We start from the raw sequence: 13,222 nt of genomic DNA on the forward strand, positions 1-13,222 counted from the left end.
TTTCGCGGAGGGTAGAAAGCGAAGGGGAACTCGGCGGGCCCGTGAAGAGGTGTTGCCGGCTCGGCAGTATATCTGCCACCAGGCAGAACGCCAGCTCGTTTTATTATAAGATACAGCGGCTGTTCTTCGATTAGCGCGTTAATGACGCTGCTCTTGTACGCTGCCTTCCCTACGCCGAACTTAAGTCGTCTTTGCCCATTATCGATCGTCCCTTGCAGCACTGGTCAAAGCCAGGTACTCCGTAGAGAAGCAGCCATCATCGCGACTGGCACCACTTAAAGTTCAAAGCCAACAAAGGTACGAAATGTAAAATGCATAGAGGTACAATATTTTATATACAGTTTGCTAGCCTTTTTGGGGTATCGCGCGTGACTGCCTCCACCGTACGACGTACTAAAAAGCGTAGTAGAAACTCGGGAATCAGAGCCTAAACCGTAGTTCTGGCTCGTCTGTTTATTTCATCGCATTGCTTTTCGTCCACGACTTTTATGACCTCCTCCGCACGACGCCGGCGTTCAGCATAACAAGCCAGCCGTTGCGTCAACCCACACGTAACAAAACCAAAGACGGAATAACGCCGGAGAGATGAATCACAGCAAAAGAGCAGGCCGGTATTGCCAAGGACTCTGTTGAAACAGAAGCCTGATTAGGGCTACAGCTCGGTAATAAATAGAAAACAGCCAGCACGCCAGCAAAAAAATGCACGCAACCGACGCCGGGTATCGATTCAGTTGAGGAAGCCCTTGCAGGCGGTCGTGCCGCAGAGACAGGGCACCCGGTCTTCGGGATTGTCCTCGGGCTCGAACTTGTAGTCGTATGTCAACTCCTCGTCTGATTTGTCAGCTTGTCTCTTTCTCTCTGCCTTCTTTGCCTTCTCTCTCCTCTTCTCCTCACTTACTCTGTCCAATGTCTCGCAGCGCATAGATCACGATCCGCTTGCTACCCTCGACCTTGATGATCTTGGCTGTGCAGTTCGGCATGCAGCTGTGGTTGATGAAACGAGCGATGCCGCCCTTCTTGGTGGCATCGATGACGGTGCCGTCGTCGATGCGGAACAGATAGCTGCTGCCGATGCCCGCGCGGATGTACGCCTTTTCGCGGATCGTCGCCACCGACTGCCGCACCTCTTGGCCAACATATTCGATAATCATATCGTCCTTGGGAATGCTCTCCATCGCATATAGTCCCCAGTTGTGGATCGCCGACCGTGCAAACTTGACCGTCTTCTTGCGTTTCTTCAACTGGTTGAACCGGAGCGCGTCTGCATCCTGGCCCAGCGTCCGCTTCTGGTCGTTGAGGTCCGCCACATACCGCCGCTGGTTCACCCGGTTGGCCCGCGACGTTCCCCGACCGGTTGCCGAGCTCTCCGTCGCGACCTTGGCTGCTGCGACTGCAGCCGCTTTGCCTGCCTTTCCCGCCTTGGCCTCGCGTTCCTCGCGTGCCCGCTTCACCTTCAGATGGTGCGGCAGATACTTGGACTTCTCCGAGTTGAGAATCTTCTTCACGCCTTCCGTTCGTGCACATCCCGTCGCATTCGGCACATAATAGCCTTCGATCCGGGGTCGTCGCTCAGCCTCTGTCGCCCCGATCAACGCTGGTATCGCTGCTGTCGTTCCCTTGCGCCCGCTCGTTGCTGTTGTTGTTGCTGTCACCGCTGCCGGCAGCGGCACCTCTTCGGCATTCAGCTGCGTCAACCGCTCGTGTCGCCACAACCACAGTTCCGCATCGCTGCTCGTTTCGCAGCTCGCGTTGCTGTCACCAAACCGCTTCGCCAGCTTCTCGCCGTTCGGCAGGTCGCTTCTGTGCAACCCTAGCATCCGGATCATCTCTAGGCTCGGCCGGAATGCCTCCGGCATCAGCAGAGCTCGTGTCGGCGCGTGGGCAAACAGAACCGGGTTGAACGGCGCTCTTCTGTCCACCGCCTCGTCGCCAGGTGCTTGCTTGTCGTCGGCTGCAGCAGTCATCTTCGGCTGGCTCGTCGCTGTCGTCGCCGCTGCCGTCTTTCCAGCCCGTCCTCTGGCCTTGGTCTCCATTTTTGTCGGCGCAGCCACAGCTGCCGGCTCTACTGCAGCTTCCGGATCCGGCGTCTCGTCCTCCTTCCCGACGGCTGCTTGTTCCGCCTCTTCTTCTTGTTGTTGCCGCAGTGCCTTCCGCTCCTCGAACAGCTGCTTCTTCGTCTTCTTTGCCTTCCGACCGGCCTTTTTCTTCTTCTCGCCGCCCTCGTCTGACAGCACCTCGGCTGCCAGCGTGGACGATGCCGTGGTCACAATGTCAGCCGCCGCCGGTAGCACAGACTGCGCGTCGTCGTCGCCGCCGACGTAGAGCGCGTCGGTCAGCGGGAACTTGGTCTCGCCCGCACCCAGAGCGACGTCAAACAGCTCCTCGTCGCTCCTCTTCTGCCGCTTGAGCGCAGAAGACATGTGCAGGTCCAGCTTGCGCTTCTTGACTGCCACCTTTAGCGGCGCCTCGACCTCGGTTCGTGCTTCGGACGCATCGCGCACTAGCGAGAAGCTCGACTCCGTCATCGAATCTTCTTCCGGCCCCCACGGCTTCTTTGCCACCCGGTCCTCCTCCTCCTCGTCCTCCTCGTCCTCGGCATCGCGCTCGCCATCTGACTCCCGCGACTCCGGCTCCTCGGTGTCGCGTACGAGCGGGAACCGTGCTTCCGTATCGTCTTCCGAATCCTCGTCGCTGTCGGCCTTCAGCCGGTGGTGCAGTGACCGGAACGCGCCGCGCGTCGTTGGTGGCCGCGTGCGTTGTCGTGCAAACGGGTCGAACAGGCTCTGCTTCCGCACAGCCGCCAGATTCGTCGCGCCCTTCGCCTTGCGGATCCGCGGCAGAGATGTGACGTCCAGCCGGCCAGTGCGCCGCTCGATCGGATCGGCCCTGGAGTTCGGCGTGCTGATCGGTGACGGCTTTCGGCGTCGCTCCTCGCCATCGTCTTCGTCAAACAGGATAGCCGAGAGCCGCGGCGCCTCGGGACCGCCAATGTTCAGCCGCCGCCTCTTCGCCACGTGGTTCGCCGGGTCCAAGTATGTGAACAGAGACGGTGCTGCCACGTGGGCCCGGATGTGCCGGATAAGGTGCTCGACCAGCTCAACCTTGACCGAGTTGATGGCCGCCTTGACCGGGTCAAAGTTCTTGGCCCTCTGCTTTTTCTCTTCCTCCAGATCAACCTCTTCGTCTCGACGCATCTGTGCCTGCTCATCGCGCAGCAGCTGCGCCTCTGTCTTCTCTACCACAAGGCTGTGAATTCGTTTGTGGCCCTGGTTTTGGTTTTGGTTTTGATTTTGATTTTGATTTTGATTTTGGCCGGGAGCCGGAGTCACGGCCGAAGTAGCTGCCGCACCGGACTCTTCCGTCTGGTCGGACGAATAGCCTCGTGCATACAGTTTCATGACCAGTTCGTACGTAAAGAATGACGTGCGGTGGGCGGCCTGGAAGCACCGTTCTGCCTCCAATCGACCAGACGAGCTGTCCCGGAAAACGATGAAGTAGCCAGACCGATCAGCCCGGATATCCTGAAACTGATGCGTCTTGAGTCTCTTCTTCATATGTGCAATCGTCTTGAACACTACCGGCACGTGCTCCGAGCTGACAAAGATGAAAGGCGTGTGCTCGAGCTGGACCGCTATAGGAGTCGCCTCGATGCTCAGTCCAGGTGCCATGCCGGCCATCGGCCGCATAGCCGGGCCTCGTGGCAGCTGATGGGCGCCTGCAACACCCATCGTGCCGGGCGTGACCGCCATGGTACCGGTGGCACTCTTCAGGACACCAGCAGCAGCCGGATTGTTAGCCACGGCCGTCTGCTGCATGCGAAGCGCAGCAGGCCCCTTGGGAGCCGTTGGTGGGGGTCCGGGGACAACACCACCACTGAGGCCTCGAGGCGCAGTAGGTATTCTCGTGCCGGCATTTACGACTGGCATAGCTGGACCAGCTACACTGTTCTTCTCCTTGTCGCGGCGCAGAGTCTCCTCCAGCAGGCGGCTGCTCTTCTTGCCCTCAGGGTCGTATTCGACCCGGATTGCATTGCCCTCGATCCGGGTGCCGTTCAGATTGCGAACTGCGCGTCGAGCGGCGTCAATGGCCGCGATGCCGCCAGGACGGAACCGATTCGGCTTGGCATCGCGGTACCGAAAGGTGCCGAAGCCGAGATAGCTGCCGGTCTCAGGGTGCATCTTGTTGCTGCTCTCCGCGATCTCGCCCAGAGATGCAAACATGGCAATCACCTTGGTAAACGGCACCAGCGGGTTGAAGCCCGTCACCAGAACCTGGGTCGGTGGACCGGGTCCAAGAGACGTCCGGGCATCGTACGCGTACGGTCGCAGGTCATATGGCGCATGGCGCAGCCGGGCTCGAGCGAGGTGGAAGTCCACGTTGATGTAGTTCAGCCGACCGCTTTTGGCGAGGCGGGGATCCTCAGGGGGGACATCATCTTCCTATACAATTTGCAACGAGTATTAGCACGTAGAACATTTTCAAAGATGACACCCCCCCTGAGACCCGATTTACTCCCTACTTCCTCCTCTTGCGGTCCCATTTCTCCCATGTATATATGTATGTATATATGCAGGCGTTTGCTGGCGCGGGTAGGTAGGTAGGCAGGTAGCTGGGTGGCTGTCCTCGAACACAACGGCCTCGTTGGCGGTGGCAACGCGTCTTCTATACTTGCAGTGCGATACGTACCATTCCAAACTCCACGTACACGGCCTTTCCCTTCCGTTTCAGCTCAATGGTCGAGGACAGATGTTTGTCGTCGGGCAAGAGGGGGTCATAGGCACACGATATGCCCTTGACAGCACGGCCTGGGTCTCGGGCAGGTACGCGTTCGGACGCGACGCGGAGAGAGTGTGGAGGAGTGGTGTCGGGGTGAGTCGGCTGCTGGAGAGATGTCGGAATCAGCGTCGGGGGTGTTGCTGTCGGCTTGGAGGACGTCTGCTCATTAAGCAGATCAACCTGTTGCTGCTGTTGCGAGGCGCCCGGCTGTAGGGCTGTCCCAGGGTAGGAGGGCGAGCTATCGGTTGTGAGGGGGGTGAGGTAGCTGCTGGCACCCGTGCTGCTGCTGGTAGATGGGGCTTTGGACGAGCCGAATGTGCGGCCGTTTCCGTTGAATGTCGCAGACGTCGAAGTGCTCGCATCGCCCAACAGCGATTCGCTGTCGTCTGTGGTGTATGATGGCGGCTGGACCGAGGCGGCGAGGCCGTTCAAACCGGATTTCGCCACCGCCAACGCCGCTGCCGATGCCGACGCTTCTGGGCCATCGCGAGTGAATGACGACTGCTCGGCAGCGCGCAATTTGGCGCGCTCGCGTTCCATCGCGGTCGCACGATCCCGGGCCGCTCTGGGCGCCGCCGGGAAGAACTGCGCAAAGCCTGCACCAGACGGCGGAGGCATCGCGACTCCGGGAGAGGGGGGGAGGGGGCTTGTTCACCTATCCCAGAGTCCTCCGCTCACCATACCTCGTCGCGCTTGGAGATGCAGCCGTGGTGATGCATGTGTGGATGGATTCGGAGAGTGGCGACGCTGAAAGACCGTTTTGGAGAAAAGAGAAAAAGGGCAGTACAAGGGGAGGACGGAAAGGGATATTAAGAGCGGACAGAGAGCGCGGACAAGAATGAGAAAAAAGGTCGACAAAGACGAAAAAAGGCCAGGGAGAGCTGAGAAATTGGGGAGATCGCGTTTTTTTCCCCGTCCCCTATTTGGCCCTTAGCCCGCTCTGCCCTATATTTCTGCACTCCGGGATGGTGAGCGCGCCTGGCCAATGCGAGAGCGATCGAGCGACCGTTCGACAGCGATCGGGCAGAGCTGAAGCGTCCAGGGAGGAAGGGGGGCCTGGGAAGGTTGTTGGCCTTTTTTCGGGCAGGACTGGTTGGCTGATGGATGAGTTGTGTTTGGGATGCAGTGGCGGCAGATTGGATGGACGTCAAACCCGAACAAGACGGACCACGCGCAAATCCTCCCAAAAAGGGCAGTGCAAGAAAAGAGCGGACACGCGACGGGGGCTCCTGCCGGGTCGCGCAAATGCCTTGTGGCTGGTGTGTCCTCGCAGGCGGTGAGGCGGAAAATTGGGATGGGAAATTGCAATCGCAGCGTGCTTGGCCGGACAAAGAGGTGAAAGAGAACACCACCCTCCCGCGACAAAGAAAGCTAGAGCGAGCGGCGGCGCATGCGCATCGATGTGAGGTAGGTAGAATCCCGACAATAGCGGCGGCTGTCTGCAGAAAATCGGCTGCGGAACGCATGAGGCTTTGGCTAAATGCAACACAAACGGAGCCACTTCTCAGCCACACCGCTCCAGCCGGGCAGGCCTCCTTTTTGCTCAAAAAAGGTCTCCACTTTTGCGCTTACCGCTTCTGCCTGACTAATGTCACATTCAACCTGCAAACCGACAATCGTATGTTTGCTTGTCACTAATACCAGTCTGTCGCTACTCTCCAGAGCGCACAATGCGTATAGCGAACAGAAAGAACCGAAATGAACCCAGAAATAAAATTGAAGGAAAACTCCTTGTACGAATGATTAATGTGTTCCCCGTAAAGTGTGTAATGGCCAGACGCCCCAAAACTGCAAGCCCTGCATTCAGAAAACTAAAACTGCACGTCCAGCTGGAAGTCGTCGTCCAGATCGTCGTTGATCACCGTACCCGCCCCGCCCAATTCGCCCGATTCTTCTTCGACGTCAAAGATCGACACAAATGCAGGAGTCCTCGTAGAGGCGTCGCCGTCGTCGTCGTCGGCACCCATGCTGACAACCTCTTCTGTCGTCACGGCCCCCATCTCAGCCTTATACACCGGTGTTACAGCAGCAGAAGACCCGCTCTCCAGCACGCCGCCAGCTGTCCTTGGCCGTGCAGTGACTGCAGAGCGCCCTGCAGGCGGACGGCCGGCCACCGTATTCCCTCGCACAAGCGACAGTGCAGTCCGGCCCTTGGTGTAGCCGAGCGTCGTGCGGGAAGCCGTCTCTGCAACGGCGTAGTGGCTGGTCTTGGGCCGGTGGGCCAGCACCGACTTGGCTGGCAGCCCTTTGCGGAGTGGTAGACCAGATACGAACGTCGACGATGAAGACGCCGCTGTCGCTGCCGTCCGGACGCCTGCAGGCCTGCCGACCTTGGACTGCGGCGGGCCGCTCTTGGCGCCCAGGGCCAGTGCTGCTGCTGCGTTGCGAACGGCAATCGTTGCTGGCGCTTGTTTGGCCAGACCCGTTGTCTGTGTCTGTGTCTGCTTCTGCTTCGCGACGAAGCCCTTACTGGCCGGCACGTCTCCAATGGACCAGTCGAGCGAGTTCAGATCGTCCTGCACGCATATGTCGAGCTTCTCAAACGCCCGTTGCTGCTTCTCGGCCAGCTCCTTGTCCCGTCGGGATAGCCCGTTCGCATCGACCGGGTTGTAGTAGTGGTCGTAGTAGCCGCGCAGCCGATTGGCCGGCCGGAACGCCGCAAACGTGAGCGCGCCGTTGGGGAACACATCCGATTCGAACGGCCGTGCTACCACCGGCGGCGGTGCGTATTCCACCTCGGCGTTGTCCCGGTCGCCTCTCCCGCCAGCCCGCTTGTCGTTCAGCACCGACAGCTTAGACGGGTTGACACGCGGCGAGATCACACGGGCCCGTCGTGTCGACGTCGGCTGCGCCTGCTGTGCTGACTTCTCAATCTCCTTGATCCGCTCCTTGACGCCCTGCTTCTGCAGCTGCTGCTGCTGGTGCTGGTAGAGCGTCTGGGCCTTTGCATTGGTCGTCTTGTTGCCCAGAGGTGCTCGTACAGTTCTCGGCTCTGTTCGTGATCCGCTGTCAGCGTCTCGTCCGCGGCATCGATCAGCACTCACAAAAATACCTACCACGAGGTGTGGCCAAGACGCCAGCCTTGCCCGCCTTCCCGACCGTCTGCTGCATGTTCTCGATCCCCCCACCAAGCCGTCCTCCCAAGACGCTTCGGCCGGCCGCCAGCCGCGTCGCTCCGTTCTGGTCGTTAAACGGCATCTTTTTCAGCGGCGTCTTTGGAAACTTGGCTCCCGGTGTCTTCGGCTGTAGTGCTTGCTGCTTTCCCGATGCACCGCCTAGGCTGTGTCCAATTAGGCGATTTTCCTGGTCGTGTGCTGCGAGCATGATATCGCAGATTCTTTCGGTCTCTCCGCGCGAATGGCGTCTTGGGTGCAGTGCTCGATCTTATATACTCCCGGCTGTTCCTTAGGATTAAGTAGCATTCGGGTCTCGTTCCAGGCTCTGCCGAATTCGATCAGTTGTTGTCCTTGTTTCGTCCACGAATGTGGAGTCCTGGCTCTCTATGGTAAGCAACTAGATTTCCAACATACTCCGTATTTTCTACTACTTGTTGGTAGGGCAACGGAATCTGAGCTTGCAGGCAGATGCTATTTCCCACCCACCAATCAAACGCCCGCGTTCGGCAAGAGCAAACCCCTGGACTTTACCGTGTAGAAAGCCGTCCTGAAACCCGCTGGACTCGTTGACAAACATACTTTGCAGCGTCTCCAGACGAGATAGGTGCACCCCACTCATCGCTTGCTGGAAGGCCTGTGCCCCTCCTTCTTGATCACGCTGCGCGCAACCACCATAGTCGCAAAGCCTCTGTCCTCCACAGTAACTCCCAGAAAAAGGAGGGGCCGTTTTATTGGCACCTGCCTCCACAGACCCATTTCCCCTTTCGCTATATTCTTCATCAATCTGCAATCTGCCAGTCTACGACTTCCTAACTGTTCTTCTATCCGACCATCTATACGATCCGCACATTTTCACCCTCTCCTCTCTATTCATCGCTCCCAGCAGCCGTAACACGTCTTCACCATGGACCGCATCAAGGAGGTTAGTACAAGCCTGAGCTCCAATCGTGGACACCCCTCCATCCATCTTCCCTTCCCCCCTACTCTGGCCACCTGTCACAGAGACCGGCGTCATTCCTCATAGTCTCCCTTTCCCGAGCTGTACTCTGCCGTCGAGCCGACTACGGCCATAGCCCCCCAAGGGAATACGGAATGGGGCAAGATGCGTTGAACTCTTGTGCTGACCGCCCTCTTCCGGCCAACAGAAAATGAACCAGCTTCGCCTGGAGGCGGACGAATCGCTGGCCAAGAACGAGGAGCTCCAGGCCAAGCTCAAGACGCTCGAGCAAGAGGGTCTTTCCAAGGAGCAGGAGATCACCTCGTTGTCGCACAAAAACGGCCTGCTCGAAACGGAGGTGCAGAAGCTCGAGACCGCTATCGCCGACTACAAGAAGGCCGCCGATGAGGGCCTCCAGCATGGCACACAGAACGAGACCCTGACCCGGAGACTGCAACTTCTCGAGGAGGAGGCAGAGAACGCTGACAAGACGCTCCGCGAGGCAAACGAGAAGTATGTCAAACCTCCGCGTGTCGTCACCTCCACTTTCTTCCAGCACGCTCAGAAATACCCACTGTCCACCAAAGGTGACCCCTTTTCTTCTTCCGAACTCTCCTTACTGACCCCTCCCTCTTCTCCCTTCCTACAGGCTGCGGCAGACTGACGTCAAGGCCGGCCACTTCGAGCGAAAAGTCCAGGCACTCGAGGCCGAGCGCGACCAATGGGAGGCCAAGTACGAGGAGATGGCCAAGAAGTACGCCACCGTCCAGAAGGAGCTGGAGGAGTTCCAGGTCGAGATGGGCAACATTTGAGCTACGCTATCGCCTACAGTGTCCGGGGAGCCAAGCGGAGGTGGCAGATACGGCTTTGGAGCAGAGAGAGGAAACCAGATGGACGTCCTCCCCAGCACAGAAAATGGCGGCTGGCATCGACTTGTTTTGACCCAGTTTTATGGGCTGTTTACTTACTTCTGGCAAGACCATGATCTTACATCCACCAATACTGCATATTAGTTTTGTCGTTCTTGTTTAGAGACCAGGCACTGCAAAGGAGACGGAAGGTTTGTGCTGGTATCTCACGCCCGGATTCTCATATATGCCTATACTTCTCCCACTTCTGTCCTGTGCTCCTGTGCTTCTTTGCGTCTTTGCTCGAGTTTTTCAAAGGTCTATGTGCTTGTTGTCATATCTCATTTCCGTATTACGAGAGTCTTCATATAGCCAAAGACGATCTCTGCAGGCGGCTACCTCTTCCGCTTTTGCTTCGATTTCGACATCTGCCTTTCGATCTTGTTCTCGTATCGAAACTTGACCTTCTTTGACTTCTTCGGCCACACCTTCTTCTTCTTGTCTTTTCCGCTCTCCTTTTCGCCGTCCTTCACCTTGCCGCCCTTGTCGCCCGTAGCGTCACCGTCGCCGTCTTCCTCACCGTCATTACTGCGGTCGCTATTGTCATCCTCGTCTGCACGGCCGTCCAGCCGGTGCATCCCATCCCGGTCGACATTTACAGCCTCCACGGTCACGGTCGTAAATCGGTCTTCGTCGATGTATTCCTCTTCATGGTTAACAAACTCTGGCTGGTTGTCTTCGTCTGCAATGCCACTCCACTCCTCGTCGTACTCCTCGTCGTCCTCGTCTACTTCGCCTCCTGCCAGACGAGCAGTTCGAAGTGCATCGTTCACTTGCTGCACATGGTCCTCGACAGCTTGCTGCCGTTGTTCCCTCAACTATGTTGGGCGCATCTTGTCAGCGCTCTTCCACGTACCACAGAGAGCGCAAGAGAGCTTACATGTTTCCGGAACTCGATCTTCTCTTCGCGGGCTTTTTGCGCTGCTATTTCTTGCGCGTCTTTTTGCCGTTGCACTTTTCGCTTGTGGAAACCCGTCAGGTAGTCTGCTCGAGCGGTATCGTCAAAGTTGATCTCCTCAATGGCATAATCGGTCCTTCGCCTCCGCTTGGGAGGAGGAGCGCCCAGTCCGTCCTTTTTGGGGCGTGGTTTCGCAAACATAGTCTCTGAATTTTGTTGGCCTTTTGGTGTCGTTCTTGATATTTCCAGAACTGGAGGATAAGAAAAAAAAATCGTCTTAGTTAGGCCCGCGCCAATCTACAGGCGCTACGGCGTGGTACGAGTGCTATAAGCCACTGCCGATAAGTAGCTTGGTAGGCGGCAGGCCTGCAGCCAATGACGGTTGTTATCCGCAGCGCTAGCAAGTTTACGTGTATTTGCCTCGTCCCAAAGCTTCACATCAATGCATTTTCCACAACCTCCACCTGCCAACGACAGCTTCAAGCCATCCGGTTCAGCTCTTGGAATCGCCAGAGTCTCGCAAAACAAATTCACTTGCTAAAACGAACGCGGAGACATGCGTTCTTCCATCTTCGCAAGCCTTCTGGCTGCAGGCTCCGCGCACGCCTTCTCAGACTCGTCCCCCTTTCTCCTCTTCTCCACGGCCAAGTAAGGTGCTTTCCTGCGGTTAAATCGCACTCAGCCTTTGGACCACGATACTCTGCATACAAATATGTCTTGCACGTTTCTGATGCTTGCATCCCCACAGGTTCCCGTCCGCGCATCAGCCATCGCAGCTGCAGACCAGCTCCAGTGTGCTCTCTGCGGCGAAAGACATCCTCAGCCTGTGCCCGACGACAAACTATCTTCTAGTTTCGCAAGCCAACGCTCACGCATCCGACTTAGATGGCCCGGAAGAATGTGGCGTGCACAGGATTCGCTCCGCAGTGACCAGTGATGCTGTGCAAGGCCGGTATACCGTGGCAGAGGTTGTCAATGCTGCCGTCGGAAATATGTCCTTTGACAGCTTCTCTGATCACATCAAGAAGTCGTGTCTAGGAAAGGGTGCCCGAGAGGCAATTATCCGGCAGCTATCTCTGACGCCCCTGCCGACATCCCGAAGATGCAAGGATCGTGTCGAGACCATGGACGATAATGGTAAGTGATGAGGAAAAAACAGTTTAGGAAATGCTTCGCTAACAACATGGCCATGACAGACTACGCTCTCGGCAACATTCTTCAGGAGAAACTGCCCTCAGGCGATTACACCGTTCTATTCTTCTCGACTCCTCATGAGAGCAGGCCGTACGAAGTAGATTTCGAAAACCCATCGCAGATCCAGCTCAGCAAGCGGATCGCCGAGCCTGCGCGTGCTGTTCATCGCAGGGCCGCTGCGGACGCAAACTGGCCGAAGGATGCCGCCCTTTTCGATAAGTACCAGTTCTTCACGCCTGGTATCTTCATGGGCCTCTCTACATTCTTCGTGCTGCTTAGCATCTTGTATGTCGGTCTTGCAGCATTGTCCAGCCTCGAGGTTTCGTATGGTGCTTTCGACAAGGACATTAGCCCTACTGCTCAGAAGAAGCAGAACTAAACGACTGGAGTTAAATAAATATGATAAGATTATGGAACATTGGGGAGAGACATGTATTTCATACATAATCAATGGAAAGACGGGAGTTTTGGGTTTAGTTTATTGGTCTTATTCTCTAATTTTCCTTGTTCCGGAAACGTCACCTAGTTATAGATGCAATAGCACTGGCGAAACTGCCTTTTGCGAGAACAACGCGTTTCAAATAAACGTGTCAGATTCTAGTACCAAGTGCACAATCGAAATATGAGTTATAAATCAAGCTCGCCATTTTCGCAATTCCTGAACTCCATATCCTAAGCGTTCTATTGCCTACCAGTCGTTCACATCACCTCTCAAACTAGGTGGCTCGGTAGCAAGAAGTTGGCGATACCCTCCCGAACACCATACTCATGACCACAATTGCCGCAGACTAGCTTTCCCTCTATAATCTCCGTTTCCACCAGAACGTTGTGCAACTCCTTCAGTAGCTTCTCGTCCGCTTGAAGCGCCTCTGGGGTTGGAGCCTCCTCTGGTAAAGGAGGGAAGCCGAGCTAAATGAGTGTCAATTGTAAACAAAATTCCGATATACTTATAAAACAACGAAAAAACCGCTGTGCTCGTACCTCTAGCAGCGTCGTTCGGAGTGCCGTCCAATCAACCCGCCGGATCACATTTGTGAGAAATTCACGGTTCACAGCCATATCATCGTGAGCTAGCTCCGCGTCCTTGGGGTGAAGCGGAAACGAGTCGGACGAAGATTTGCATGCCTTCACCGCACAGGTAAGAAAATTAAGACTCAGAATCTTCATTTTGCTTGTTGTCTGCTTAAAAACAGGTGAGGTATGTTGGTGAGACAGTTGACCGTCAACTAGAAAAAATTGGTGATAATTTTTGAAATCGCTATTAGATATCACGTGATCGCCAGGAAAAGGCATGCTGGCGATGACATCAATTTCTGGATCTATTGAATAATATACATTCTTCTTCTCCCTTTCCGTATGCCCCTTCCTTCTCTGCCACAGTCATCTAAACCAT

General features: G+C 56.4%; 6 protein-coding genes across 6 annotated transcripts; 2 read left to right on the forward strand and 4 right to left on the reverse strand.

The window, feature by feature from the left end:
- Positions 1-727: 727 nt before the first annotated feature.
- Positions 728-5,394, reverse strand: CMQ_3727 (set domain containing protein; the record flags this gene model as incomplete). Its single annotated transcript, XM_014319665.1, has 3 exons — positions 728-831; positions 899-4,439; positions 4,687-5,394. 3 exons carry the CDS (start codon positions 5,392-5,394, stop codon positions 728-730), a joined length of 4,353 nt encoding a protein of 1,450 aa, XP_014175140.1.
- A 1,193-nt stretch (positions 5,395-6,587) lies between these two features.
- Positions 6,588-8,100, reverse strand: CMQ_3363 (uncharacterized protein; the record flags this gene model as incomplete). The annotated part of the gene is made up of 2 exons (XM_014319301.1): positions 6,588-7,768; positions 7,833-8,100. The coding sequence occupies 2 exons, from the start codon at positions 8,098-8,100 to the stop codon at positions 6,588-6,590; spliced, it is 1,449 nt and encodes a 482-aa protein (XP_014174776.1).
- Positions 8,101-8,796: 696 nt separating this feature from the next.
- Positions 8,797-9,641, forward strand: CMQ_3992 (actin lateral-binding protein; the record flags this gene model as incomplete). Its single annotated transcript, XM_014319930.1, has 3 exons — positions 8,797-8,814; positions 9,038-9,342; positions 9,479-9,641. The coding sequence occupies 3 exons, from the start codon at positions 8,797-8,799 to the stop codon at positions 9,639-9,641; spliced, it is 486 nt and encodes a 161-aa protein (XP_014175405.1).
- A 431-nt stretch (positions 9,642-10,072) lies between these two features.
- On the reverse strand, positions 10,073-10,836 carry CMQ_3964 (protein required for cell viability; the record flags this gene model as incomplete). The annotated part of the gene is made up of 2 exons (XM_014319902.1): positions 10,073-10,555; positions 10,618-10,836. The coding sequence occupies 2 exons, from the start codon at positions 10,834-10,836 to the stop codon at positions 10,073-10,075; spliced, it is 702 nt and encodes a 233-aa protein (XP_014175377.1).
- A 355-nt stretch (positions 10,837-11,191) lies between these two features.
- On the forward strand, positions 11,192-12,208 carry CMQ_3807 (uncharacterized protein; the record flags this gene model as incomplete). Its single annotated transcript, XM_014319745.1, has 3 exons — positions 11,192-11,283; positions 11,384-11,772; positions 11,832-12,208. 3 exons carry the CDS (start codon positions 11,192-11,194, stop codon positions 12,206-12,208), a joined length of 858 nt encoding a protein of 285 aa, XP_014175220.1.
- Positions 12,209-12,540: 332 nt separating this feature from the next.
- On the reverse strand, positions 12,541-12,996 carry CMQ_3605 (adomet-dependent tRNA methyltransferase complex subunit; the record flags this gene model as incomplete). The annotated part of the gene is made up of 2 exons (XM_014319543.1): positions 12,541-12,738; positions 12,811-12,996. 2 exons carry the CDS (start codon positions 12,994-12,996, stop codon positions 12,541-12,543), a joined length of 384 nt encoding a protein of 127 aa, XP_014175018.1.
- Between the last annotated feature and the right edge of the window lie 226 nt (positions 12,997-13,222).

Source organism: Grosmannia clavigera (genome assembly GCF_000143105.1).
Source record: "Grosmannia clavigera kw1407 unplaced genomic scaffold GCSC_113, whole genome shotgun sequence".
In the NCBI taxonomy this organism is placed as follows: domain Eukaryota; kingdom Fungi; phylum Ascomycota; class Sordariomycetes; order Ophiostomatales; family Ophiostomataceae; genus Leptographium; species Leptographium clavigerum.